The 24620-nt window shown below is 38.1% G+C and overlaps 1 protein-coding gene across 5 annotated transcripts in view; it reads right to left on the bottom strand.

Moving 5' to 3' along the window:
* LOC145675432 (phosphatase and actin regulator 2) overlaps nucleotides 1–24620 on the bottom strand; it is an 850331-nt gene that overhangs the window by 769669 nt on the left and 56042 nt on the right. For 4 of the 5 annotated variants that reach the window (XM_081745850.1, XM_081745845.1, XM_081745844.1 and 1 more), the window contains one exon: nucleotides 2885–2938. In XM_081745850.1, the coding sequence (XP_081601976.1) occupies nucleotides 2885–2938 (54 nt within the window). Of the gene's footprint in view, nucleotides 1–2884; nucleotides 2939–24620 lie in introns of those variants that run through there. The other variant, XM_081745848.1, reaches the window with a different exon arrangement.

Consider the following 24620-nt stretch of genomic DNA (forward strand, 5'->3'; position numbering starts at 1 on the left):
ACCATTATCGTGATGTGTAAAACTAAAAACCTCATTTCAGTACAGGAAACAAGGGAAAACCGAGTATTCAATAGAAACCGGAATCCCGCCAAGAGGCAGATAGTTGAAGGCACGGTCCATCGAATGTTTTCACAGAGCAACCTCATGGCCGATGAAGGAAGGCAGACTGCCTACACGTCGAGTATTAGGTCTTCTGCGATATTCTGCGAAGATTGATATAACTTACGATTATTAACTTGGGGCAATAGTTGTTTTTCAGTCATGTTAAAAACATTTTAAAGAAGTAGTAGAGCGAATTTCATAATCCTATCGTTATTATCTTTTTAGTTATAATAACCAATTATAGTTTTTATTATTCAGACAGAAATAGTTGTCTTGGAGGGTATGGTAGTGGCATGGTAGGATCTGCCTTAAACCAACCAAGTAAACATTGTTTTGGACACTAGCTCATAAGAAATTGTCTTTCACGGGATAAGACCTACAATTGATTCATGATTTCAAATACGAAATCATGACATCAGGACGAAAGGATTTCCGAAGGAATTTCGTGCCTAAACAGTAAGCGTACGCGCCTTTGGCGTGGGAGACCCGGGTTCGATTCCCAGCGGGAACTCATGAGGTTCAGATCTCACGTTAGGCTGTAAGTTCACGTGTCATATGGTCTCGCTGCTGAGAAGGACGCTAAACTAAAATCAAATAAGCAGGCGGCAAGTAATCTGCTAGTAAAGGAACTATATTTTATGACAGTGATGTTGTGATCAACTCTGTGTTCAAAAGCAGGAATCCAGCCTTTTTTTCCTTTATCCGGGCAACGTCCTGATCTCCTAATCTATTTGCAATAGTGTGGATTTCTCAAACAAGTAAAGAGTTTAAAGAACGTAAGCCCATAACGAAAAGTACATAGTTATTACTGAGTATAAACAAGGAGCTCAGAACATTTTGTTGTTTGTGCAGCTTTTGGAAGGAAGTTTTTCTCGCGAAGTTTTCTCAGTTCGTAAACAACCTTTCCGCAACAGCTAACGAAATTTCAACCCAAGTACATTATTGTATTTTCCACACTAAAACTGGAAGACCACATTAAAGACGGTAACCCAATACAGACTGTTGGTTTTTGCCTCGAAATGCATCCACGAAAATTTACTTTCTCAGAAAATACAGGTTCTTTCTAGTCATAATAATCATGCTTTTAAGGATATTTCAGACGTATGTATATGACTTATCTAAAGGATATAAAAATCATAACATCTTAGTGCATGGTTTACGTTACACTAGCATTTCCTTAGCCAAGCCTTTTGCAAAATCATTTACTTGCGTATTCACACATATAAGCTTTGAACTCATCGGTCATTTTCACCTTAACGGAGAATCATCGTCTTTTTCCTTTTCTTATACAGGATGTCTCAAAAGTCCCCTGACATAGGCTAACTCTGTTTTTATCAGAATTACAACAAAACGCAATAGGGAAAACCGTCTCCAAATATGATGTTTTCAACCTAAAGTGAAGATTTTTTTTTTAATCGGACGAGCCATTTGGGCTGTACACTCTTCATGCGCCCAACGTGTTGTTAAAAGAAAATGGAACATTGTCATTTACCTAGACCCATAAATGTATGAAGCTAGTGTTTGAAATGGGGGATGGCCATCGACCCGTTAGCGTAAAAGACAGTAACTTCATTCACTTATGTTGTGGGTCAGGTAAATGGTAACATAGCATTTTCATTTATCACTGGGCGCATAAAGAGCATTCAACTCAAACGGCTCGTCCGATTAAAAAAAAAAAAAAAAAATCACTTTAAATTGAAAACATATTTGGAGACAGTTTCCCCTCTTACATTTTGTTGTAAATCTGATAATAACAGTTACCGTATGTTAGGGGACTTTTGAGATACCCTATATATAAGCACGTTATTTCTATATGGATACATACTTATGTTTAGTACTAATAATAAAGTAAAAACGTTACTTTCTTCTGCATTTTATTAAATAAAAAAGCTAGTACAGTTTCACCCTATCCCATGTCAAATTTCAAAAAACTTCCCTACATCACTTCACGGTACTTTACGTCACAAATCTAATATATTGTATAAATTTTAAGCTTCTAGTCTAAGAGGTTTGGTCTAGGCGTTAATCAGGCAGGACTTATCTTTTTATATAAGGATATTAATGCACGATTTGGTTTACTGATGGGAAGTGGTGCTTCCACAGCTTCCATGGGCGCTATGCCCCTGATATAAATTATTCTCGATGTTTAATGCATTATTCTGTTTATCCAAGAGAACCGACGCGTCCCCAGCTTCCATGGACGCTATGCCCCTGATGTATCGACATATTATTCTGAATACTTAATGGATTATTCTCTTTACTGAGGATAAGCGAAGCTTCCATAGTTTCCATGGACGCTACGTCCCTAACACATATTATTCTTTATGTTTAATGCATTATTCTATTTACTCAGGGCATAGCTTCTATAGACGCAACGCCGCTTCTTAAAAAAAAAAAAAAAAAAAAAAAAAAAAAAAAATACAATGTGAATTGAATCATTTGATCTTTTGTCTATCACCTTTCTCACCACGGTAAATACACTTTTTCCCCATTTAAAAAAATCCTTGTCTACATTCTGAAGTTTTTTAAAAAATCCGTTTTTCCTAACGATCGATGCTTTTACACTGTACAGCGAAATATTCCACACAAATATGATGTCTTTTCCTTAACTCTTTATTCAAAGAACCATTAAAAAAAAAAAGAGAGAGAGACAGAGAGAGAAAAGCTTTTTCATCTTCCTAAAACAATCTTTTGCCATTCAACAAAAATTGTTGGAACACACAATGAAAATCAACTTACATCAAATGATTTTAAAATAAAACAAATTCAAAACTGAACAAACCTCTGTATCTGGAGAGAAAAGTTAAACCAGCCAGTTCGCGTTCTTTACGCACTTCTGAAAAACAAAGGAAGAGAAAAACAAAAAAATCAGAAATAAAATTCAAAATAGATGCGTAGAAAACAAAACAGGAATAGATATGAAAACGCAAAATAAATCAATACACAGAAATTATGGAAATCAAAGACTAACAATAAATTACATAAATTATTGTATTCATTAACCTATTTTCACACATATAATTTCTAACAAGAGAGAAAAACCCAGTGGTAGTGACGCTAACTTTAAATTAGAAAGTAAAATTATAGCAGCTGATAGAAATATATAATAATTTATAGTTTTTTTTTATATCTTTAAAAAAATGTTTACGTGTAAAGCTGCAGTGTGCATGTGTGAAGCTATAACTGTTTATATACAAGTGATTATATTATACAGGGTGTTTCAAAACAACATCGACAACGTTTAGGAGGTGATTCCTAACGCCAAGGTAAGACGAAAAGTATAGACCAACATGGGTGGACAAATGCTTCCTTTCGGAGTTATAGACTGCCAAAAACATTACAAAAAAGGGACTTTAAAGATCCATAGTTCCAAAACTATGGGGCCTACCGTAGTCGGGTCAAGACTTTACTAAGGAACTAATATGTGTTCTATCCAAAAATACATGCTTCAGAATCCTGTGGCACACACACAGCAATTTTTCTGGAGGGAGTTTGGCTAGAGGCATATAAATTGAAGTACTAACAAACTAGCACTGTAAAAATTGTTGCGGAAGTACCGCATGATTCTGAAACTTGGATATTTGCATAGGGCACATATTAGTTCCTAAGTGGTCTTGACCCGACTACGGTAGGTCCCATAGTTTTGGAGCTATGGACCTTTAAAGTTTATTTTTTCATGTTTTCGGCAGCCTATAACTCCGAAAGGAAACATCTGTGCACCCAGGTTGGTCTACACTTTTTGTCTTGGCTTGGTGTCAGGGATCACCTCCCAAACGTTGTCGGTGTTGTTTTGAAACACCCTGTATGTGTTATGGTTATACTGATGCATAGCTTCGAAATAGGTACACCAATTGTAATGATAGTTTCTCTTTAATCAAAAATTGTATACCTTCCCAGTAATCCATATAAGTTTCTTTAAGATATGATGGTAAACAGTGGACCTAGACCATAAAATACTTCAACGGATACTGTGTTGCAGTCGCTGTGGGAAAAACCTTTATGAGAGTAAGATACGTATGACGGATGTTCTAAAAATGGCGCCGACGAACAACAGAGCGCTATCCTTCAGGTCAAAATAAAGTCCCACATAATGGTATATACCCAGGGCCTCCTACAGCCGCTATAGGGAATCAAAATTTCACTATGTGGCAACGTTGCAGATCAACTTGGAAGCATTAACATTGGTCTACGAATCCATCAAGCAGTTACATCAACTGTTAGTACCTGGCTATTTGAAGCGATCGCAACGCGTTTTTATTGCTCATGCGTACGCTTGGAATACGCTGACCATGTATTTAAATGTGGATGGCTAATCACAAACGCGAAAGCAATAAAAACGCGGAGAAAACGTCAGCTTGAGAGTATTTCGTGCGTTTCGGAACAATAGACCGCCTGCTGTTTAAAAGATGTCAAAAGGAAGGAAAAAAAAGGAAAGGCGTGTTGCCAGGCAGCTGCTTTGAAGATGCTTTGTGCAGAGTACTGGAACTCTGTTATTATAGACCTGGACTTGGCAAAAAAGACCTAGAAACCCTGACTGGTTCACAGTATAACTCTGGCAAAAGTAAAGTTACCAAATAGCCACCTTGGTCGCGTTCGCTCTAGGGGGTAACGCTTCAAAAACGCATTATCAAATAGCCATACGTTTATGGTAATAAAATTGGTGCTAGTATCAACGTATATTGACTTTAACTTCCATCTGGAACGAATCCATTTAACTACTTGATAGATTGGTACTCTTCTCTGTGGTTCTCTTTCTGCGACATAGTGCAATTTGCATCTCAGACGAGGACCCGAAAGGGATACAATTATTAGAGATGCAAGGGCTCGGAAAAAAACCGGCTTTTTTGGAAAAAAAACTCGGTTTTTTCTGCTTTGCTTTTTTGCTTGGGAAATTTTGGGCTTTTTTCAAAATACTGCTTTAAATTGATAAAACAGACTTTGTATCGCTTCTCTATAACACAAAAAATCATTTAATTAGTGGTTGATGCTGATAATAATATAAAACATCGAAAATAAACTATGAATTTCGAAAAAAATATTTCAAACAATTTTTCTTCAACATATTTACATTATGAATTCCACAGGATTAACCAATGTATATAATAAGAATTTTTTAACCTCCTATATACAAAAGTAAGCAGAGTTGGCAAGAACCCGTGGTTGTTTTTGAAAATGCCAAAAACCCGTTTTTGGGGGGATGTTTAAACCAGGCTTTTTTGACTTAGATTTTTTGCTTTATGTATTTATATTACATATTCACAGAAATAAGTTTGTTTCGCATTGATGTTATTATGCAACAGCGGGGTTATGCCGGAAGAACTCCCATAAGCTTAAAGAAGTGCGGTCAGTAAATTTCTTAAGTTGAGAATCTCCCGCCCTAGCCATTGGGAAAATCCCGTCATTACTTGAAATGTAAGACAATAACGGGAAAATCCCGTCATTACTTGAAATGTAAGACAATAACGGGAAAATCCTGTTATTGCTTTGCATGTAAAATTTAAAGGTCAACGTACCATAATCAGTACGCTAAAACTGAGGTATTAAATTACAAATTTAGTACCGGTACGTAGATATCATTGAAAGTCCAATCCAAGCTAATGTTGGAAGCTACGTAGGCAATCGATAAATTTTGCCAATTTCTATCAATATATTTAAGCAATATTGGCTTCTTTATAAAACAACACGCATTTAGGCATGCAGAAATATACAATTTGGTTTGTTTCGTATATTTAGGCTTAACATCCCTACGAAATACCGAGGTTATCAAGGAGAAGACTTTCGCTTAAACTGACATCCGAACCGCTACTTGGGTTACGCATGAATGAAGGTTTGTGGTTCGACCGAGAATTGAACATGTGACACCTTGATTAAAAGGTGAAAGGGAAATAAAACTATTGCAGGTGGTTTGATATCTGGAAACGTTACCATGAAGTTCACACGATTCGCATTTTTCATTCTTTTTATTTTTGTGGTTTAAACCAGTTATTAAAAAAAAAAGTTGGTGTAAACCAGCCAACCCTAAAAGTAAACACTTCTTTTTAAAGAATACACAAATAACTAGCAAAATAGTATGTAGTATTTTTACTTCAAAATATTCCATACCCTCTTTTTGAAACAAAATAAAATTAAAATAAAACATAAGAGAAATACTTAGATTTATATGATACACTTAAAGGCTGCACATCTAGAGCTTTTGGTTCTGTATATTCTTGAAATTCTACACTTAAGTTTTATAGAACCACCATCACAGTTTACCCAATCCTCAAGTTTTCTGAATTTTTAACAAGAGGGATTCAACATATCATTACGGAACTCCCCCCCCCTCCCCCCCCAAAAAGACTACGGAATATATTTAAGTTAAGCTAAATACAACTGCACAACAAACACGACTGAGTGATTAGCTTTTGCGCTTCTATCGGGAAGTCCGGGATTCAACCAGCATTCGACCATTCTGACAAAGCTTTTCTTCATTCCATCTGTGAATGTAGAAATAGTGCGTGTACTGTGAGTTGGGCGACTTCCTTTTTTATTGTTTTTAAATCGTTATTATTACTAATTACCAGCAGTGACGGTTTTGCGAAGGTTAGGGGGGCGGTCTTTCGGACTGAAGCCCGTTCCCCAAAGTTACGGAATGTCTGCAACAAACGAAATATCTATTATTTATGCCTTTACTCATAAACTTTAAGCTCCCGTCAAATAAAAATTACGAATGTTTAAAAAAACTAAACATTAGTAAGAAACCCTTCCCAAAATACTTTTCTAAATCCGCCACTGATTCTCAGTATAAGATGATTTTTAAAGTTGTATCCGGAAGATTATTGCTAAACATATAAACGAAACGAAATATTAGTTATGCCTGTACTCATAAACTTCAAGCACTTCCCAAATAAAATTAGGACTTTTTAGGAAACGAAACAATCAGAAAAAAACCCTCCTAAAGTACTTTCCTAAATCCGCTACTGATTATTTGTATAAATTGGTATTCAAGGTTGTGTCCGGAAAATTATTGCTAAATCACTTCACAGCTACAGTATAACAGAAATGTGGAAGTATGGGTTTGACGGATATATTGAAAAACGTACGCTTTGACGGATAAATAGAAAAACGGGCAAGTTTAACTTTTGCGCTAGAAGCTAGAGTACTAAAAGCTCTTAGAAATGAAACACGGATGACAAACTAGAGAAGAAAAAAGATGTCGATAACTCAAAAGTTAAAATAAAGTTAAATAGCCTCTAAAATTACCCTCAAATACTACATTCTTCATGTTAGCTTTAATTCGTAAAACACGTGCTCCATCCATCTTGATGGTGAATTTCAGAGCGAAATATCACATTCAGGTCATGGAATTCTTATCTAACTATAGAATATACTATAAGAAAGCTATTTAGATAGAAAAATCATGAAGTTGAAAAAAGCCAAAATTTCCAAAATTCTCGTTTTTTTCCCAAAAAAGCCGGCTTTTTATGTGAAAAAAACCATCGATTCAAAAAAACCGGCTTTTTTGCATCTCTAACAATTATATATATTACTTGCAAAATGTCCACTGTTTGTACGGGGAAAATACGTTTCACTTTGTATATAAAGAACAACAAAACTGTCACCGATGAATTTAAGGAGCCCAAAAACTATGAATTCGACACTAATATCGGTTATTTTCAATTATTTTACGTCACCAATCCCCCTCTTAGGAGTACTAATGGGGGCTGAATTTCGTCTTAAAGTAAAGGTCTGCACGGGCTCGGTTCGGGCCCACAAAGCATATATCACTTCGGACCCGGGCTGGGCTCGGGCCATGAATTTTTAAATATACAACCATATTTCTCGGGCCTAACTTTCTAAATATACTGTACAATGTTATATTTGCACCGTTCTTTCTGGAGAATTTTAAAAGCACAACTGCAAAATTAAACCTCTAATTATGTAAATAAAAAATACAATTTTGCGTTAATTATTAAATTTCTGTAATTCGGGCTTCTTTCGGGCTCATTTGATTATCACGCGAGCTCGGGCCTAAATGCCAAAACATATTTCGGACTCGGGTTGAGCCTCACTTCGTAAATTCATGGGCCCGGGCTAAACATTCCGTCCCGTGCAGACCTCTAATATAAACAGCATTGGAGGTGCCACTGTTGTCTCAGCGACCCTGAAAACTATGAGTTCGACACTAATATCGGTCACTTCTGCGTGTTCCGGGGCAGAATTTGGATTTAAAGGGCATCGAAAGTATCACTGTTCATTTCAGTGATCCCGAAAAGCATGGATTCGACACTAATAGGGCCTATAGGTCATTTTAGATAATATTATATATCCTCCTCCCCAAGTTTCGGTTTTGAATTTTGATTAAGCATCGGAAGTGTCACTGTTCATCTCAGTGACCCTGGAAACTACGCACTCGACATTAATATCGATCATTTTTATACATCTCAAAGAGTTAAGTCACAAACACACACACACACATATATATATATATATATATATATATATATATAGATAGATAGATAGATAGATAGATAGATAGATAGATAGATAGATAGATAGATAGATAGATAGATAGATAGATAGATAGATAAATAGATAGATATAAACGCTATATTTTGACAAATGAACCGATTTAATGAAGATAGTGGGTGAAAACTCTTGTCGTAAAATCGAACCAGTGATCTTTGACATCACAAATAAGCAGTCTATCATTGAGTTATATTCCGGCTTAAGAGGCCTTGTCACTTTACAAGAACTTGTAGCTGTCATAAAAAAAATCTTGAAACCCAATCTTTCTATTTACTGTGTACATATTACAACTTCTTGAAAGCAAGAAAGATATTTCCACCTATGCAGCACTACACTCTAGTGGGCAAACACTGAACCTCCTCATTAAAAACGTGTATTTTGGCGCACTTCCCCTCCCTGTCCAAAAGAATCCTTTGTGTCGGAAGCGGCGAAACTGGTTTTTCCTTTATGTCAGCGGGAGGACGATAGCAGATAGCAAGCAAGACGTCCCAGAAAGTTGCACACTCTTCAACTCCTTGCAAGATGGAAAAAATGTGTTATCACCCTATCAAGACTATGTGTACATGGTGAAATATGGTAGGGTTTCAAGATTTTTTTTTTTTATGACGGCTACAAGTTCTAACGTGGCAACCCCCTTTTAGGCTTTCCAAATCCCTAGAGTACACTCAAACAGAAAAGATGTCACAAACAGGCACAAGAGTTTCAGACTTCTCACAATTTCCTGATCTTCTCAAAGTATAAAGAATGGGAAGTAAGAAAATAGAATAATTAATACTTACTTCTGGCCATATTCTATTTGTCTTTTATTCCCTAATTTTTTTATTTACTTAGTATATACTTTTCTGCCTGTGAACTCTTTCAATTCACACAAAGCTTTTTTCAGGGAACCTTTCATTAATCATGTCTTCTGCATTTCTACTGTAACTGTATTTGTCTTTTCTTTTCAGCTTTCAAAACTCCAGATTTTGAAGTCATCTGCTGCCGTCTGTGTAGAACGAAAAAGCTGAATTGATTCTACGGCTCAGAGCCAAGACTTTCAATACAATTTCTTTCTGTTTTCTTTTTGCTTCAATAGATCCGGAAGTAAAATCACTGTGTGACGCTCTTTCGAAGTCATTTTCTTCCTAAAAACAAAAACAAAAGCAAAGAGTCCTTTTATTCTAAGTCGATTCGCGAATGCTTTTGTTTATTAGCTCTTTGGGAAACTCTCCTGATTTGCAGCCAGTGGCGATCCGCTACCTCTCTTCATCCCCCATCGGATTCCTCAATGAACTCGTCTGTTCTCTCCCGCTACGAAAAAACACCACCTCGGGAAAGAAGAAGGGTTGCCATCAGTGTTACCAGCTACTATCATATAAATTATCTGTCCCTTTTAAACAACAAATGTGTTGACACAGTAGCTCCATCGGAATACGGATTTTACATCCGCACACTTAAAACTGTCTCCTATCAACAAGCACCAGTGTTATATGTACTGGACATTATGTGGAGTTTAGTTTGGTTTGGCCTTTGGTAAACCAAACTTTACAACAAGTTTTACGATGCCTAGGCTCAAACATTCCAGTTTACTTCAATTTAAATTAATTATACTTTAAGACAAATAAATATTTGAAAACAGAAAATAACTTTACATTTACCGAGTGAAAAGTCATTTAGTTTCATTTTATCATTGTAGTTCACCAACAGATTAGTATTTTGTATCCTAAGCATTATACTAACCCGCTAAATAACCGTATAGCGTGATAAACACTCATCAAAAGTGACTAATTTGGTCACAAACCTCCCAAATTTGAATTTCTGGCAATTTGATGCCCATAAAAAGGAACAAGATGGACCAAAATGGACCATCTTAATTTATAAAAGCATATATTTGGATTCTAGAGATAATTTAAAATTCTCATATATGCCTTCTGCTAGCAAACACACATCTCAATGTCCCTCCCCAAAGTTTCAGAGAAATCGGCGTCCTCGCATATAATCAATTATAAGATGATAAAATCTCATCAAAGTGGATAAAATAGTACAAAAACCTGTGAAATTTTGTCAATTTTTTTACCCATGAAAGGGAACGACATAGACCACTCAAACTTACAGAGATACATACCTCGGTTGTGGTCTTTTGTACCTTTCCTAACATTTAGGTGTGGGCCATAGTATCCCAATCAAAATTTACAGGCGTGATCCTGTGTACTCCTAGCTCACTCGCCCCGGGCCAGACTCCTAGGTCATTCATCCCGGGCAATCCAAAACATTTTGCTGACTCGACTGGATAACGCAGGTTTGTACTACTATGGCACACAATAAACTGGGTGATATTAGCTCAGCACGCCAATTTTGAACTCATGTCTGCTTGGCTTGACCCATAGCCAGCTAAAATTTAATATACAAGCTTTTTAAATGTTTTTCTATGCTGGATCAAAACTAAACACGTTATGCTTCCACCGTAAATCTAACAAAAGAGACAAGAATCGCAAGAAATCACTATGAAAATTCAACTACGTAAAGGCACCTTACAGTTTATTTAGATTTAAAAAAAGTATTATGAAGAAAATCGGACAAATAATAACAGTTTCCTTCCATTTCTTTGTAGCAGACAAATTTAAGAAATTTGTATGAGGCTTGTCTCCTTTCGGAATGAAACCGACCGCTTTTCTCTTCGATCGGATGAGAATTGGCTGTATGACTCACTTGCATTAGCCGTACTATCGCACTCCTCCGCTGTTAACGTTAAATTATTTAACATTAAAATATTTGCATATTCCAGACAGTTAAATACCAAGCGAAAAGAGGGGAACATTTGAAGTTCTGAAGTGCAAAAACTGTTCCTCACATTTAGCACCAGTGTAGCAACACACTGTGGATTCTCACTAATACCAGCACTTTCAATTCTTCTGCACTAAGAATGAAAAAAAAAAAGGAGAAACTGATTTTTTTAACACGGTTCCAAACTGTTCTTCGCGAAGGGATTGAGGAAAAGTTAAATGAGCTTCTACTGCGACACTAAAATAAACACTGGCGTCCTCTTAGCTAGCCTAGCGGTTTCAATTGACGCGCAAGGCCCCTGGTACTATTCCCGATAGGATAGAACTCTAACCCATTATTATACTTTGGATTCCACTTTAAACTGTAGTTTTACGTATCATATGACCCTGTACTGTAAACAGGCGCTAAATTTATACAAATAAATGAACAGACAAAGCAATAACAAGGTGTCGTGTAACGTTCTGCAATTGAAAATTATTTAAATAATCTTTGCTAAATACGGTAAAAGAAACATGTGAAATAAAAATTTATAAATGATGGGATTGCGTTTATAATGTTAAGGAACATCTAAACATTTTCGTCTAGATATTTCTGCAACCCGTTAATTTTAAATGTTTTGAGGGTTGCATATTAGTGTTACGCAAAACGCCCATTTATGAATGAATGAGATATGACTAGCAACCTTACTCGTTAAGATCTTAAGAGGTTGACTTCGTTAACGAACTCAGCCGAGAGAATCGCTCTAGCTGTCTATTGCAAAAAGAAAAAATCGCTTTCCTTCAGGTGTTATCGTGTGGAGTAACGGACGGATGGACGTACTAATATTACGATCATTTAAGGCCCGCTAGTGTCATACTAATAAAGTAGTACCAAAACTGAAAGCACAACTAATAAGAACATAACTGAAAACATTGCTCCACTCTAGAATACAGTATAATCAGTGGTGAAATCCTAAATCCTAGATCTCTTGCAGTAATTTCCAACTGGCCGATGTATGATGTCAGAGCACGCCTTTACTCTAGGAGCAATGGCACGGAGAAACAGTAAGAGTCAAGGAAGAAAGGCGAGAGACAGAGAAGTGTTGGCAGTGTATGAGTAATGAAACGAATTCTTTCAGTTTTACGTTCCACGGTTATGCCGGTTAGGCTAAAGGAGATGGTAATGATGACAAATGAATGAAATGGTGGAATGAAGAAAGTGGGAGGAAACGGGAGAACCCCGAGAAAACCCACGAGCACGGTGTTTGTCCACCACAAAGTCCACACGGCGCGAGGTGGGATCGAACCAGGGGCCCCAAGCACCGGAAGTGAACGCTCTACCACTGAGCCACCGCACACGAGTGACTACGAAGTAACTGTCATTTCCATGTTCATCTACGAAATCACAGAAAGTCTTTACTCTAGGAGCAACGACACGGAGACACAATAAGAACTAAGAAGAGGGGAGAAAGTTGTAGAGAAGTGTTGGCAGAGTAGAATTGCTCATGGATACACGAGTATCTATTAAGTGTCTCGCAAGTAAGGCTCCAAATGAAGTAGACGATATGTGAAAGAATATATATTGCATTTAATAGAATATATAAAGAAAAGAATATTTGCTGTTATCGCGCTTGGAAGAGGGTGTGGAACATGGTAGGAGAAAAACAATATTGGGTTACTGGAATGCTCAAAAGAAATGTAACAATCGTGACATGTTATGCTGACAAAGTAGTTTTGCTACTATAGTGTGACAAAGCACTAAAAGAAGATGGAAACTGAGGGGTTTCATATCGCCGGAGTCATCGTAACATCCCCATTGTGAAATTGTAAATATGAAGATAGGCAAGTGATATATCGATTTGACTTAGAATATTCCATAACAGCTAAAAATGAAATCTGTAGATCGTCAGAATTATTTGTTTGGACGTTAGAATGTATGAAATCTAATAACTGACCAGAAGGTACGACTATTTGTGCTTACAGCAGAAAGTATGGTAGAAGGTGAAAGAGGAAGGATACACAGAATTAATGGAATGTATTACTGAGGTTAAGTTCAGTTTTAAAAGTGGAGGAATTTACGCCAAATTATTTTCCAGTGACGGTAAAACATAAGGAATTCGGCCAAAATATAATGCGCAATCCATTGCAATTCTAATGGTACGCACTGGGGAAATGGCATTCCATTTGCTTCAACACTGCAGTCATCTTTGTTTCTATGATACGAATGCATGTTCAGCTCCTCCGTGGCTAAGCGGTTAGCGTACGCGCCTTTGGCGTGGGAGCCCCAAGCTCGATTCCCGGGGGAGCTCATGTGGTTCGAATTCCACGTTAATCACTAAGTCCGCGACTCATATAGCCGCGCTGCTGACAGGAACGTTAAACTCAAAATCAACTCAACGAATGTATGTTCGTATCACTCTTGAGGTTGGTCATTATATCATTTCTTCACACTCGTATCATCTCGAAACTGTTTCCCACGCAGATGGAACAGGATGAAAGTAAAATAGCTAGGATTCAACACGCATGATGATTCCTTGAAACATTCTGGACAATCTCCAGAGAAATTTTGCAGATGTTCATACACGTTCTTCCTAATCTGCATAATATCCTTTGTCAAGAGTCGTGGAACCCAGTAAGCACAAATGTATTCCACACGTTGGACCATCGTTAACACAGATTCCTTCCCGATATATGTGTGCTTCATGATCTGTCTCGTGGTAACGCATATCTCTGGATGAGTTTCCAAGTGAATGATGCGTTATAATCGGTTATAACCGCTGACGGTCTACCTGACCGTGGCTAGTCCTGAATTCCGCAATCATCATGCCGAAACCTCTGAAGCCATCGACGCATATAAGGTCTCATGTTAATAATCTATGGTGGCTTACTTGCAAAAACACGAAATAAAAAAATCAGATATAGGTTAGATGGTAACGGGCCAATGCTTGAATCTCCAAATTTGAATTCTCCTTTGAGCTCCTCCGTGGCTAAGCGGTTAGCGTACGCACCTTTGACGTGGGAGGCCCGGGTTCGATTCCCGGTGGGAGCTCATGTGGTTCGGATTCCATGTCTCATATAGCCTCGCTGCTGAACGGGACGTTAAACTTAAAATCAAGTCTTGAATTCTCCTTTGCTGAACATTATCACGCTACAGTGAACTGTACATTACTTTCTGACCGATGTTTGTGCTTATGACGATTGTACGTCCTGCTAAACCACTTCACAAAATTAATTTCTTTTTTATACTTCTACGTTATGCATAAATAATGTTAGTCTTATAGATCAGCTCTGTCCTTCGTTCGTCTGTTGACGAGAGAGAGAGAGAGAAATAGTAAGAAATATCGAGGACGTTTTTCTGGCGGCTGAGGAGGACGGACTGTCCTTACCTCGCTATTCTAGCTGTAAGTCGTACAAATCTGACATTTCCGGTTTCAATGTTAATCGCAACGGAGCAAAAATAATCTAAATTCGTTACACAAAAGCAGAGGAGTAATTTCTGAGAGTAAAACAAACAAAAAAGTTCCAATAAATATAGGGCGAAAACCCCATCGTTTACGTGTTATAGGCTGCCGAAGGTCCACAAAACTATGGGACCTACTGCAGTCGGATCAAGACTTCACTCAGGAACAAGTATGTGCTCTATCCAAAAAATACATGTTTTAGAATCCTGAGGTGCTTCCACAACAATTTTTATAGAGGGAGTTTGACTACGGGCCTATGATATAAAATACTCTCCAACTACCTCCACTCCTCTGCTTTTGTACAACGAATTTAGCGCCATACTATACCGGGTGAGGCATTTAAAACTGTTTTTTTGAATATCTGGAAAACTACAAATCGGATTTTGAAAAAGTTGTAATAAAAGTTGTTCGCCTCAAAGGGGGACATCCAATGATACCACACTCGACCCCCTGCCCCCACCCCCCGGGGGCGGGAGGGGGGCAACTTTGAAATCTTAAATAGGAACCCCCATTTTTTATTCCATATTCTGATTCCCCGTGAAAAAATACGTAACTTTTGTATTGAACATTTTTTTCGTTGCGTGATAGATGGCGCTGTAATCGACAAAAATCAAAATGGCTCACAAACATTTGAAAAATGAGGCATTTAAAACTGTTTTTTTGAATATCTGGAAAACTACAAATCGGATTTTGAAAAAGTTGTAATAAAAGTTGTTCGTCTCGAAGGGGGACATCCAATGATACCACACTCGACCCCCTGCCCCCACCCCCGGGGGCGGGAGGGGGGCAACTTTGAAATCTTAAATAGGAACCCCCATTTTTTATTCCATATTCTGATTCCCCGTGAAAAAATACGTAACTTTTGTATTGAACATTTTTTTCGTTGCGTGATAGATGGCGCTGTAATCGACAAAAATCAAAATGGCTCACAAACATTTGAAAAATGAGGCATTTAAAACTGTTTTTTTTTTTTTTTTTGAATATCTTGAAAACTACAAATCGGATTTTGAAAAAGTTGTAATAAAAGTTGTTCGTCTCCAAGGGGGACATCCAATGATACCACACTCGACCCCCTGCCCCCACCCCCCGGGGGCGGGAGGGGGGCAACTTTGAAATCTTAAATAGGAACCCCCATTTTTTATTCCATATTCTGATTCCCCGTTAGAAAATACGTAACTTTTGTATTGAACATTTTTTTCGTTGCGTGATAGATGGCGCTGGAATTGACAAAAATCAAAATGGCTCACAAACATTTGAAAAATGAGGCATTTAAAACTGTTTTTTTGAATATCTGGAAAACTACAAATCGGATTTTGAAAAAGTTGTAATAAAAGTTGTTCGTCTCGAAGGGGGACATCCAATGATACCACACTCGACCCCTGCCCCCACCCCCGGGGGCGGGAGGGGGCAACTTTAAAATCTTAAATAGGAACCCCCATTTTTTATTCCATATTCTGATTCCCCGTGAAAAAATACGTAACTTTTGTATTGAACATTTTTTTCGTTGCGTGATAGATGGCGCTGTAATCGACAAAAATCAAAATGGCTCACAAACATTTGAAAAATGAGGCATTTAAAACTGTTTTTTTGAATATCTGGAAAACTACAAATCGGATTTTGAAAAAGTTGTAATAAAAGTTGTTCGTCTCGAAGGGGGACATCCAATGATACCACACTCGACCCCCTGCCCCCACCCCCCGGGGGCGGGAGGGGAGGCAACTTTAAAATCTTAAATAGGAACCCCCATTTTTTATTCCATATTCTGATTCCCCGTGAAAAAATACGTAACTTTTGTATTGAACATTTTTTTCGTTGCGTGATAGATGGCGCTGTAATCGACAAAAATCAAAATGGCTCACAAACATTTGAAAAATGAGGCATTTAAAACTGTTTTTTTGAATATCTGGAAAACTACAAATCGGATTTTGAAAAAGTTGTAATAAAAGTTGTTCGTCTCGAAGGGGGACATCCAATGATACCACACTCGACCCCCTGCCCCCACCCCCGGGGGCGGGAGGGGGGCCAACTTTAAAATCTTAAATAGGAACCCCCATTTTTTATTCCATATTCTGTTTCTCCGTGAAAAAATACGGGTGCTTGTTTTAGGTGAGTCCTCTTGCCTCTCACCATCGGGGTGCTTGTTTAAGGTGAGTCCCCTTGCCTCTCACCATCGGAAGCTCCATATTTTATCGAACAAATGTTCAAAATGGTGTCCGTTTTCTGCAATACACATTACAACTCTGTTTCTGAAGAACAATTCTACTGCTCTAAGTGTCTCTTCGCTAATGTTTGCACATGCATTGATTATGCGCTGCCGCATATTTTCTGGGGTTGTTGGTTCTTCCGTGTAACATTTTGCTTTTAGCGTTCCCCACAGGAAAAAGTCGGAAGAAGTTAAATCAGGGGATCGTGCAGGCCAATTTTGAGGACCACCTCGTCCAACCCATCGATCAGGATATTTTCTATTCAAAACCTCAGGAGATATCCGTGAATAATGCGCTGGACATCCGTCTTGTTGAAACCAAATATTCATTCTTGTTTGAAGTGGGACATCTTCCAGTAGTGTTGGCAAAATATTATCTAAAACATCGGCATACATTTGACCATTCAAATTCCCGTCTATGAAGTATGGGCCAATTATTCGAGTACCTAAAACACCGCAAAAAACGTTCACACTCCATGTACGTTGACGCTCGGCTTGCCTTAACCAATGTGGATTATCTACTGACCAATAATGCATATTATGCCGATTCACTTGACCAGTATTCGTGAAAGTTGCCTCATCAGAGAAAAGTATCTGTGAAATAAAATCATCATTAACTGCTAATTGCTGTTGTATCCAATTGCAAAAGTTCAAGCGGTGTTGAAAGTCGTCCCCATGTAGTTCCTGATGCAACGAAACGTGATATGGATGGAATCTGTGTTCATGCAGTATGTGCAGAACACTTCTTTGCGACATTCCAGAACTTCGTGCGATTTGCCGGGAACTGATGTGAGGATTTGCAGCAACTGCAGCTAAAACATTCACTGCGGCATTTTCGTTCGTCACAGGCCGTGATCGGACTCGTTGTCTGGGTTGAATACTTCCAGTTTCAATAAATAATTGAATAATACTGCGAAAAGTCGTTGCAGAAGGAACATTCCTATCAGGGAACAGGTTAGCATACCTTAAACGTGCTTCTTCTACTGTCTATTTGACTCAAAGTATTCCTTAACTTCGTCACCTAATGTTACTGATATCTTCAATTGATCCATAATAAGAATTTTTCTGTAACTAATGAACAACTATTTTCATCATTATTGATCACAGACTCTAACTACATAGCAACGTCCAACTTCATCATACGATACGGACTATTGTCTTGTTGCCCATATTCTTTTCTTTCAGTTAACATCCCATTAAAAGTGAAATCCACAATCGAACTCCACTCAATAGAATTTCATCAAGAAACTAATCCTTGAAACTACATGTTATTCTCACCAATACAAACAACGACATAACCCTGAATGACATGTGAACGTACTTTGTGAGTACGTTATGTAACATTGTCTTTCTTGGCGCTGTCTAATAGATAGCGCTCTAATAGACAACAATCAAAATGAGTAAACACCGCTGACAAATGATAAGAAAATGTTCGAAATTGTGACTATTTTTTGCGATATATTTTGCATTATTCAAACTACCGTCTACGAAGCAAGAACTGCTATCACGCGTAGCAGTCCATGGTTAGATTTCCTGTAGGTGTAACACTTGCAATTAGGGATGGGCACGAGCGAGTTCAAGCAAGTTTTCTTTGAAACTCGACTCGAAAAACTTCCTCCAACTCTACTCGAACTTCTACTCGAATTCGGGTTAAGTTTCGAGTCGAGTCGAGCCAATTCGAGCTAAATCCTGTGTGTAGTTCCAAATACTCTTTTCAAATATCCTACGTAGATAATATAATTATCAATGATATTACTAGTAATATACTACCACTACTACAACTTTATTATTATTATTATTATTATTATTATTATTATTATTATTATTATTATTATTATTATTATTACGCGGTTTGTATCTGAATACTAAAAACTAGTTGACTGTCTATCTGCGTAGTCGACAAGTCTTTAGGAGGCAAGGACATCGGTCATGAGGTTCTGGGTTTGAGTTCCGGAGGAGCAAGCCAAAAATTGATAAAAGTTATAGGGCGTCGGTCAAACATGTTCAAAACTGCTTGGTCCGGGTTTAGGGTTGTCATCGGCTCAAGCGGTCGGCTCACAGCTTATTCACTATCAAGCCAAACAGAAAAGTGAGCCAACAGCTCACCGAAGCGAGCCGGCTCAGCCATAGGCTCAGTTAAGATGAGTCGAACCGAGTCGATGGGCTGCTTTTAATGGAGCTGGCTCGAGCCGATGGCTCACATGAGTCGAGTTGGTGGCTGATCCGAATGGAACCGGCTCGAGCCATCGGTTCAATTGTGCCGAGTCGCTGGCTCGTCCCAACCAAGCCGGCTTGAGCTGTTCGCTCAGTTGAACCAGCCGAGCCTATTGACATCACTGCACGGATTGGGCTTCTTCTGGGGCTCAAAAAGTCGACCGTGCAGGTCTAAGCCTAGACGGTAAGAACTACAGTATATACTTATATTGGTGCTCACGAAATTTGAAGCTGTCTCGTTATAAAAATCTATTGTTGTCTCGTTTTCGAGACGAGATGACATATACTAAACGTACCCCCACCAGATGTACCTCTGTCGTGAGAAATATTAAAAGTATTCGACATTACTGCTTACATTTCTCATGGCTTTCGCTTTCCAGTCTAAACAGGCCATAATTTAAAAACGAGTTAAAAAGAGCTGAATGTGCGAGCCATTTATCAAACTCGACTCGACTCGAAACTCGAGCTCAAAACAGTGACTCGGCTTGGAACTTGACTCGAGAAAATTACCTTTGACTCGACTCGAATTCAACTCGAGTCGAGTTTAAGCTCGACTCGCGCCTACCCCTGCTTGCAATGTGTAGTCTATTGCAGAAAAGGGGGACCATTTCGAACGTTTGTTCGTTTGTTCAGTAAACAATGAAGATGTGTGAGAGGCAAAGAGACAACCCCAAAACAAACACCCGAATGGTAGGATGCAAGAGGCTCAACTAAAACAAACACCTCGATGACGAGACTCAAGGGGACTTACCTGAAACAAGCACCTCCTTAGTGAGAGGCAAGGGGACTCACATTGAATCAGCAAACAAAAGGCAACAAACTAATAGATACTACGTCCACGTAGTCCAATTGAAGTAAATTTCACCTACATCGGTAACAGAAATTACACCAAAAATATGGGCAAAGTAATGAATTATGTTCTGGAGAATCAAGTGGTTTGCTTAAAACATTACAGTTTCTCATTAAAGATTTTAGAATAACCACCTTTCAGAATAACTGAGATAGCGTTACGGTAGTCAACTATGGTGTCATTTGATAGTATTTACAAAGATATCAAAACTATCTACTTTAATTTTCTTAATCTGATGCGTATTTCTTGGATATTTTTCAATTGTTCGAAACAAATTTTCGTCGATTACAGCGCCACCTATCACGAAACGTAAAAAATGTTCAATACAAAAGTTACGTATTTGTTCCCAGAGAATCCAAACCTTTATTAAAAAATGGAGGTTCTCGTATATTATTTCAAATTTGACCCCCTCCCGCCCCCGGGAGGTTGAGCAGGGGTCGAGTGTGATATTGTTGAATGTTCCCCTTCGAGATGAGTGATTTTTTTACGTTTTGGTTTTAAAAATCCGATTTTTAGCTTTCCAGATATTCAAAAAAACAGTTTTAAATGCCTCATTTTTCAAATGTTTGTGAGCCATTTTGATTTTTGTCAATTCCAGCGCCATCTATCACGCAACGAAAAAAATCTATTATATAAAAGAGAACGCACAAATCCTTTGTTAGCTCATCACGCTAATACGGCTGAACCAATTTCTTTCATTTTTGGGGGGTTATTAGGATTTGGACCCTAGATGGTTTTTATCATATCACTTTAATTTTTAATTACCAGTGTCTTGAGATAATTGACCATTCAAGTGTCCATAACGTACAAATCCTTTGTTAGTTCATCATAGGTATAAAAATAAACGTATTTATATGCAACCCGCATGACCGTGTCACTCGGCGGGTTAACATAAATGACAGGCGCTATAATGTTAACATTTACTGCAATTTGAAAGCGAAAAAGTAAAAATTATCTAAGTAACAAAGTTTATTGCGTTCCGGGGTGACCGCAGCGAAGCGGGGTGAACGCTGCTAGTGTTCAATACAAAAGTTACGTATTTTCTAACGGGGAATCAGAATATGGAATAAAAAATGGGGGTTCCTATTTAAGATTTTAAAGTTGCCCCCCTCCCACCCCCGGGGGGTGGGGGCAGGGGGTCGAGTGTGGTATCATTGGATGTCCCCCTTCGAGACGAACAACTTTTATTACAACTTTTTCAAAATCCGATTTGTAGTTTTCCAGATATTCAAAAAAACAGTTTTAAATGCCTCATTTTTCAAATGTTTGTGAGCCATTTTGATTTTTGTCAATTCCAGCGCCATCTATCACGCAACGAAAAAAATGTTCAATACAAAAGTTACGTATTTTCTAACGGGGAATCAGTATATGGAATAAGAAATGGGGGTTCCTATTTAAGATTTTAAAGTTGCCCCCCTCCCGCCCCCGGGGGTGGGGGCAGGGGGTCGAGTGTGGTATCATTGGATGTCCCCCTTCGAGACGAACAACTTTTATTACAACTTTTTCAAAATCCGATTTGTAGTTTTCCAGATATTCAAAAAAAAAAAAAAGTTTTAAATGCCTCATTTTTCAAATGTTTGTGAGCAATTTTGATTTTTGTCGATTACAGCGCCATCTATCACGCAACGAAAAAAATGTTCAATACAAAAGTTACGTATTTTTTCACGGGGAATCAGAATATGGAATAAAAAATGGGGGTTCCTATTTAAGATTTCAAAGTTGCCTCCCCTCCCGCCCCCGGGGGGTGGGGGCAGGGGGTCGAGTGTGGTATCATTGGATGTCCCCCTTCGAGACGAACAACTTTTATTACAACTTTTTCAAAATCCGATTTGTAGTTTTCCAGATATTCAAAAAAACAGTTTTAAATGCCTCATTTTTCAAATGTTTGTGAGCCATTTTGATTTTTGTCGATTACAGCGTCATCTATCACGCAACGAAAAAAATGTTCAATACAAAAGTTACGTATTTTTTCACGGGGAATCAGAATATGGAATAAAAAATGGGGGTTCCTATTTAAGATTTCAAAGTTGCCTCCCCTCCCGCCCCCGGGGGGTGGGGGCAGGGGGTCGAGTGTGGTATCATTGGATGTCCCCCTTCGAGACGAACAACTTTTATTACAACTTTTTCAAAATCCGATTTGTAGTTTTCCAGATATTCAAAAAAACAGTTTTAAATGCCTCACCCGGTGTATATATATATATATATATATATATATATATATATATATATATATACATTAGGGTGATGACTATCATTTTTTCTCAAAAATTATTTCCTGTAGCACCAATGAATGAACTTTTGTCTATTCATTACTAAAACGACGTTTATACCATTGAAATATTGAAAAAGGTCACCCACAAATCGCTTTCAAATGTATTAACACTGTTTATATGTAAACCTAACTTGTGCCAACCAAATTATTATTATTGATTACAAGCTGACCCTTTCTCAGTAGCGTATTTAGGGGGACTTCCGGGCTTAAGCCCCCGAAATCTTACTTACTATAGTAAAGTATATGAAATATCTTACAGAATTTCACATTTTCAGGCAAAGCCCCCCCGAAAGTTAGCAAAGACCCCCTCGAAACAAAATCGTAAATACGCCACTGCCCTTTCTGGTATCAATCTGGTGACGAAGGGAGTTTAATAGGTACCAAAAGTGAAGGTTAAATGGATATATATCCAGAGTTTATTATAATTGAGCATATACCGTATTTACTCGCGTAATTTTCGCACATTTTTAGACGAAAAAAGTTGTTTTGAAACAAGGGTGCGTAAATTATGCGGGAAAAAAAATAGCCACATCAGTGAAGATCATCTAATTTTTTTCCTCAGTCAAAATAACACGAAAATACCGGTACACATTTTCTTTGTAGCAAGAATTGACAACAAACAACTAATTCTAAATTTGTAGAAAAATAACATTAAAAAATTGATTAAGAAGTTTCTTACCTTAGAAATCACTGTCAAATCCTCGCGTGCGCAAATTACGCGAGAAAAATAAAATATACAGAAAATGCCCTTCAAAATTGGGATGCGAAAATTATGCGAGGGCGAAAATTACGCGCGTATTTACGGTAATATTTCAGTAGTGTCTGCCTTTTTTTATTTTGTGTAATTTTTATTTGCTTGTTTGTTTAATATATGAAAACTCAATAACAATTTATTTAATTTGTTACGTATTTAATGTATACGTTAATGCCTTTTCTATTTAAGTTCCTGAGTAGAAGACAACATGTAGTTCAAGAAAAGCTTTTTTAACACGGAGTAAAACAAGGAAACCTGGACAAAACTTACTCCAGTTTCAAGCGCCATCAAGAAGAGGCAACGCTTCAATTTATGAAGCTCCGCTGAGTGAACGGAGTCGCATAACCCTGAAAAGCCACGTCATTGGACGCTTCAAATTTCCTTAACTGAAGAACGGCGAGAAAGGATCGGTATAATTGCTGTGGAGCTTAAAGCTCTATGGAGCAAAACATTAAACTTCCTGCATGTATCTGATCAAGCCATTTGTGCAAAATTAGCAACCCTTCTGAAAGAATATGAGCGCTGCAGAAAAAAAAAAAAATGATTCATTGAATGAACTGTTTGACGTGATCAAAGTGAAAGGCGAATGGATGTGCGAAGAGAATAAGAACCTCTACAAGAACGGTCAGGTTGGTTATTCCACTCTCAAACCTGCTATTGCAAAGACCATCCATCCATCCAACCGAAGGAAGGAAGGCAATCGAAGTGACTGTATCGACACCTTATTGTTCCGCAAGTAGCACGGACTCATCCGAAAACAAGGAAGAGGGTCCTTGGGAGGATGAGAATGCAGTATCAACGAGCAGAAAGAAGCGTTACTCAACAGACATTGCAAAACGCCTTGTTAAAAGCTCAAAGCTGTCGTCTCAAGGAGCAGTAAAAGTGTGCCGCCAACCTTCTGGTGAGGGCATTGAAATCTCAACCCAATGTTAGCAATCCACAAGGCTATCTACATGAGAGCTGCTCAGGTGAAGAAACACTTGGTGAGCACGCTTCATCTGAAGAAGTGAAGTACACACATTGACGGCAAACACATTGATGGCTTTGAATATCTGGCTGTGGTCCTCAAGAATTTGCAAAAGAAATTAAGTTGATTGCGCACAAATTGAAAGATGGAAAAGCTCAAACATTCACATAAGGACTCTAGGGTGTGTTAGAGGAGTCCAACCTATGAAGTTCAATTGTTACGATTGTTGCCGACACAACAAGTATGAATATTGGGAAGAAAGAAGGCGTTGTTGTTCGGCTTGAGCAAATACTTGAAGGGAAAGGCCACCCCAAATCCAAGTTCATCAGTTGCCAGCACTTTGTGCTGGATCGCGTTGTCATGGACGATGAGCTACATGAGTCGAGTAAATCACCAAACATCGAGTACTTCTTTGTATACGATTTTATGAGCAAATATGATAAATTGAAAGCAACTTTCTGCAATGGTGAAACTGGACTAAGGGAACATGCAGCTGGAGAGACGACGAAGTCTTTCTACTACCTCACTCGTGTCTTCCGTCACTTCAC

This window comes from Thermobia domestica, chromosome 18 (assembly GCF_964235325.1).
Source record: "Thermobia domestica chromosome 18, izTheDome1.hap1.1, whole genome shotgun sequence".
In the NCBI taxonomy this organism is placed as follows: domain Eukaryota; kingdom Metazoa; phylum Arthropoda; class Insecta; order Zygentoma; family Lepismatidae; genus Thermobia; species Thermobia domestica.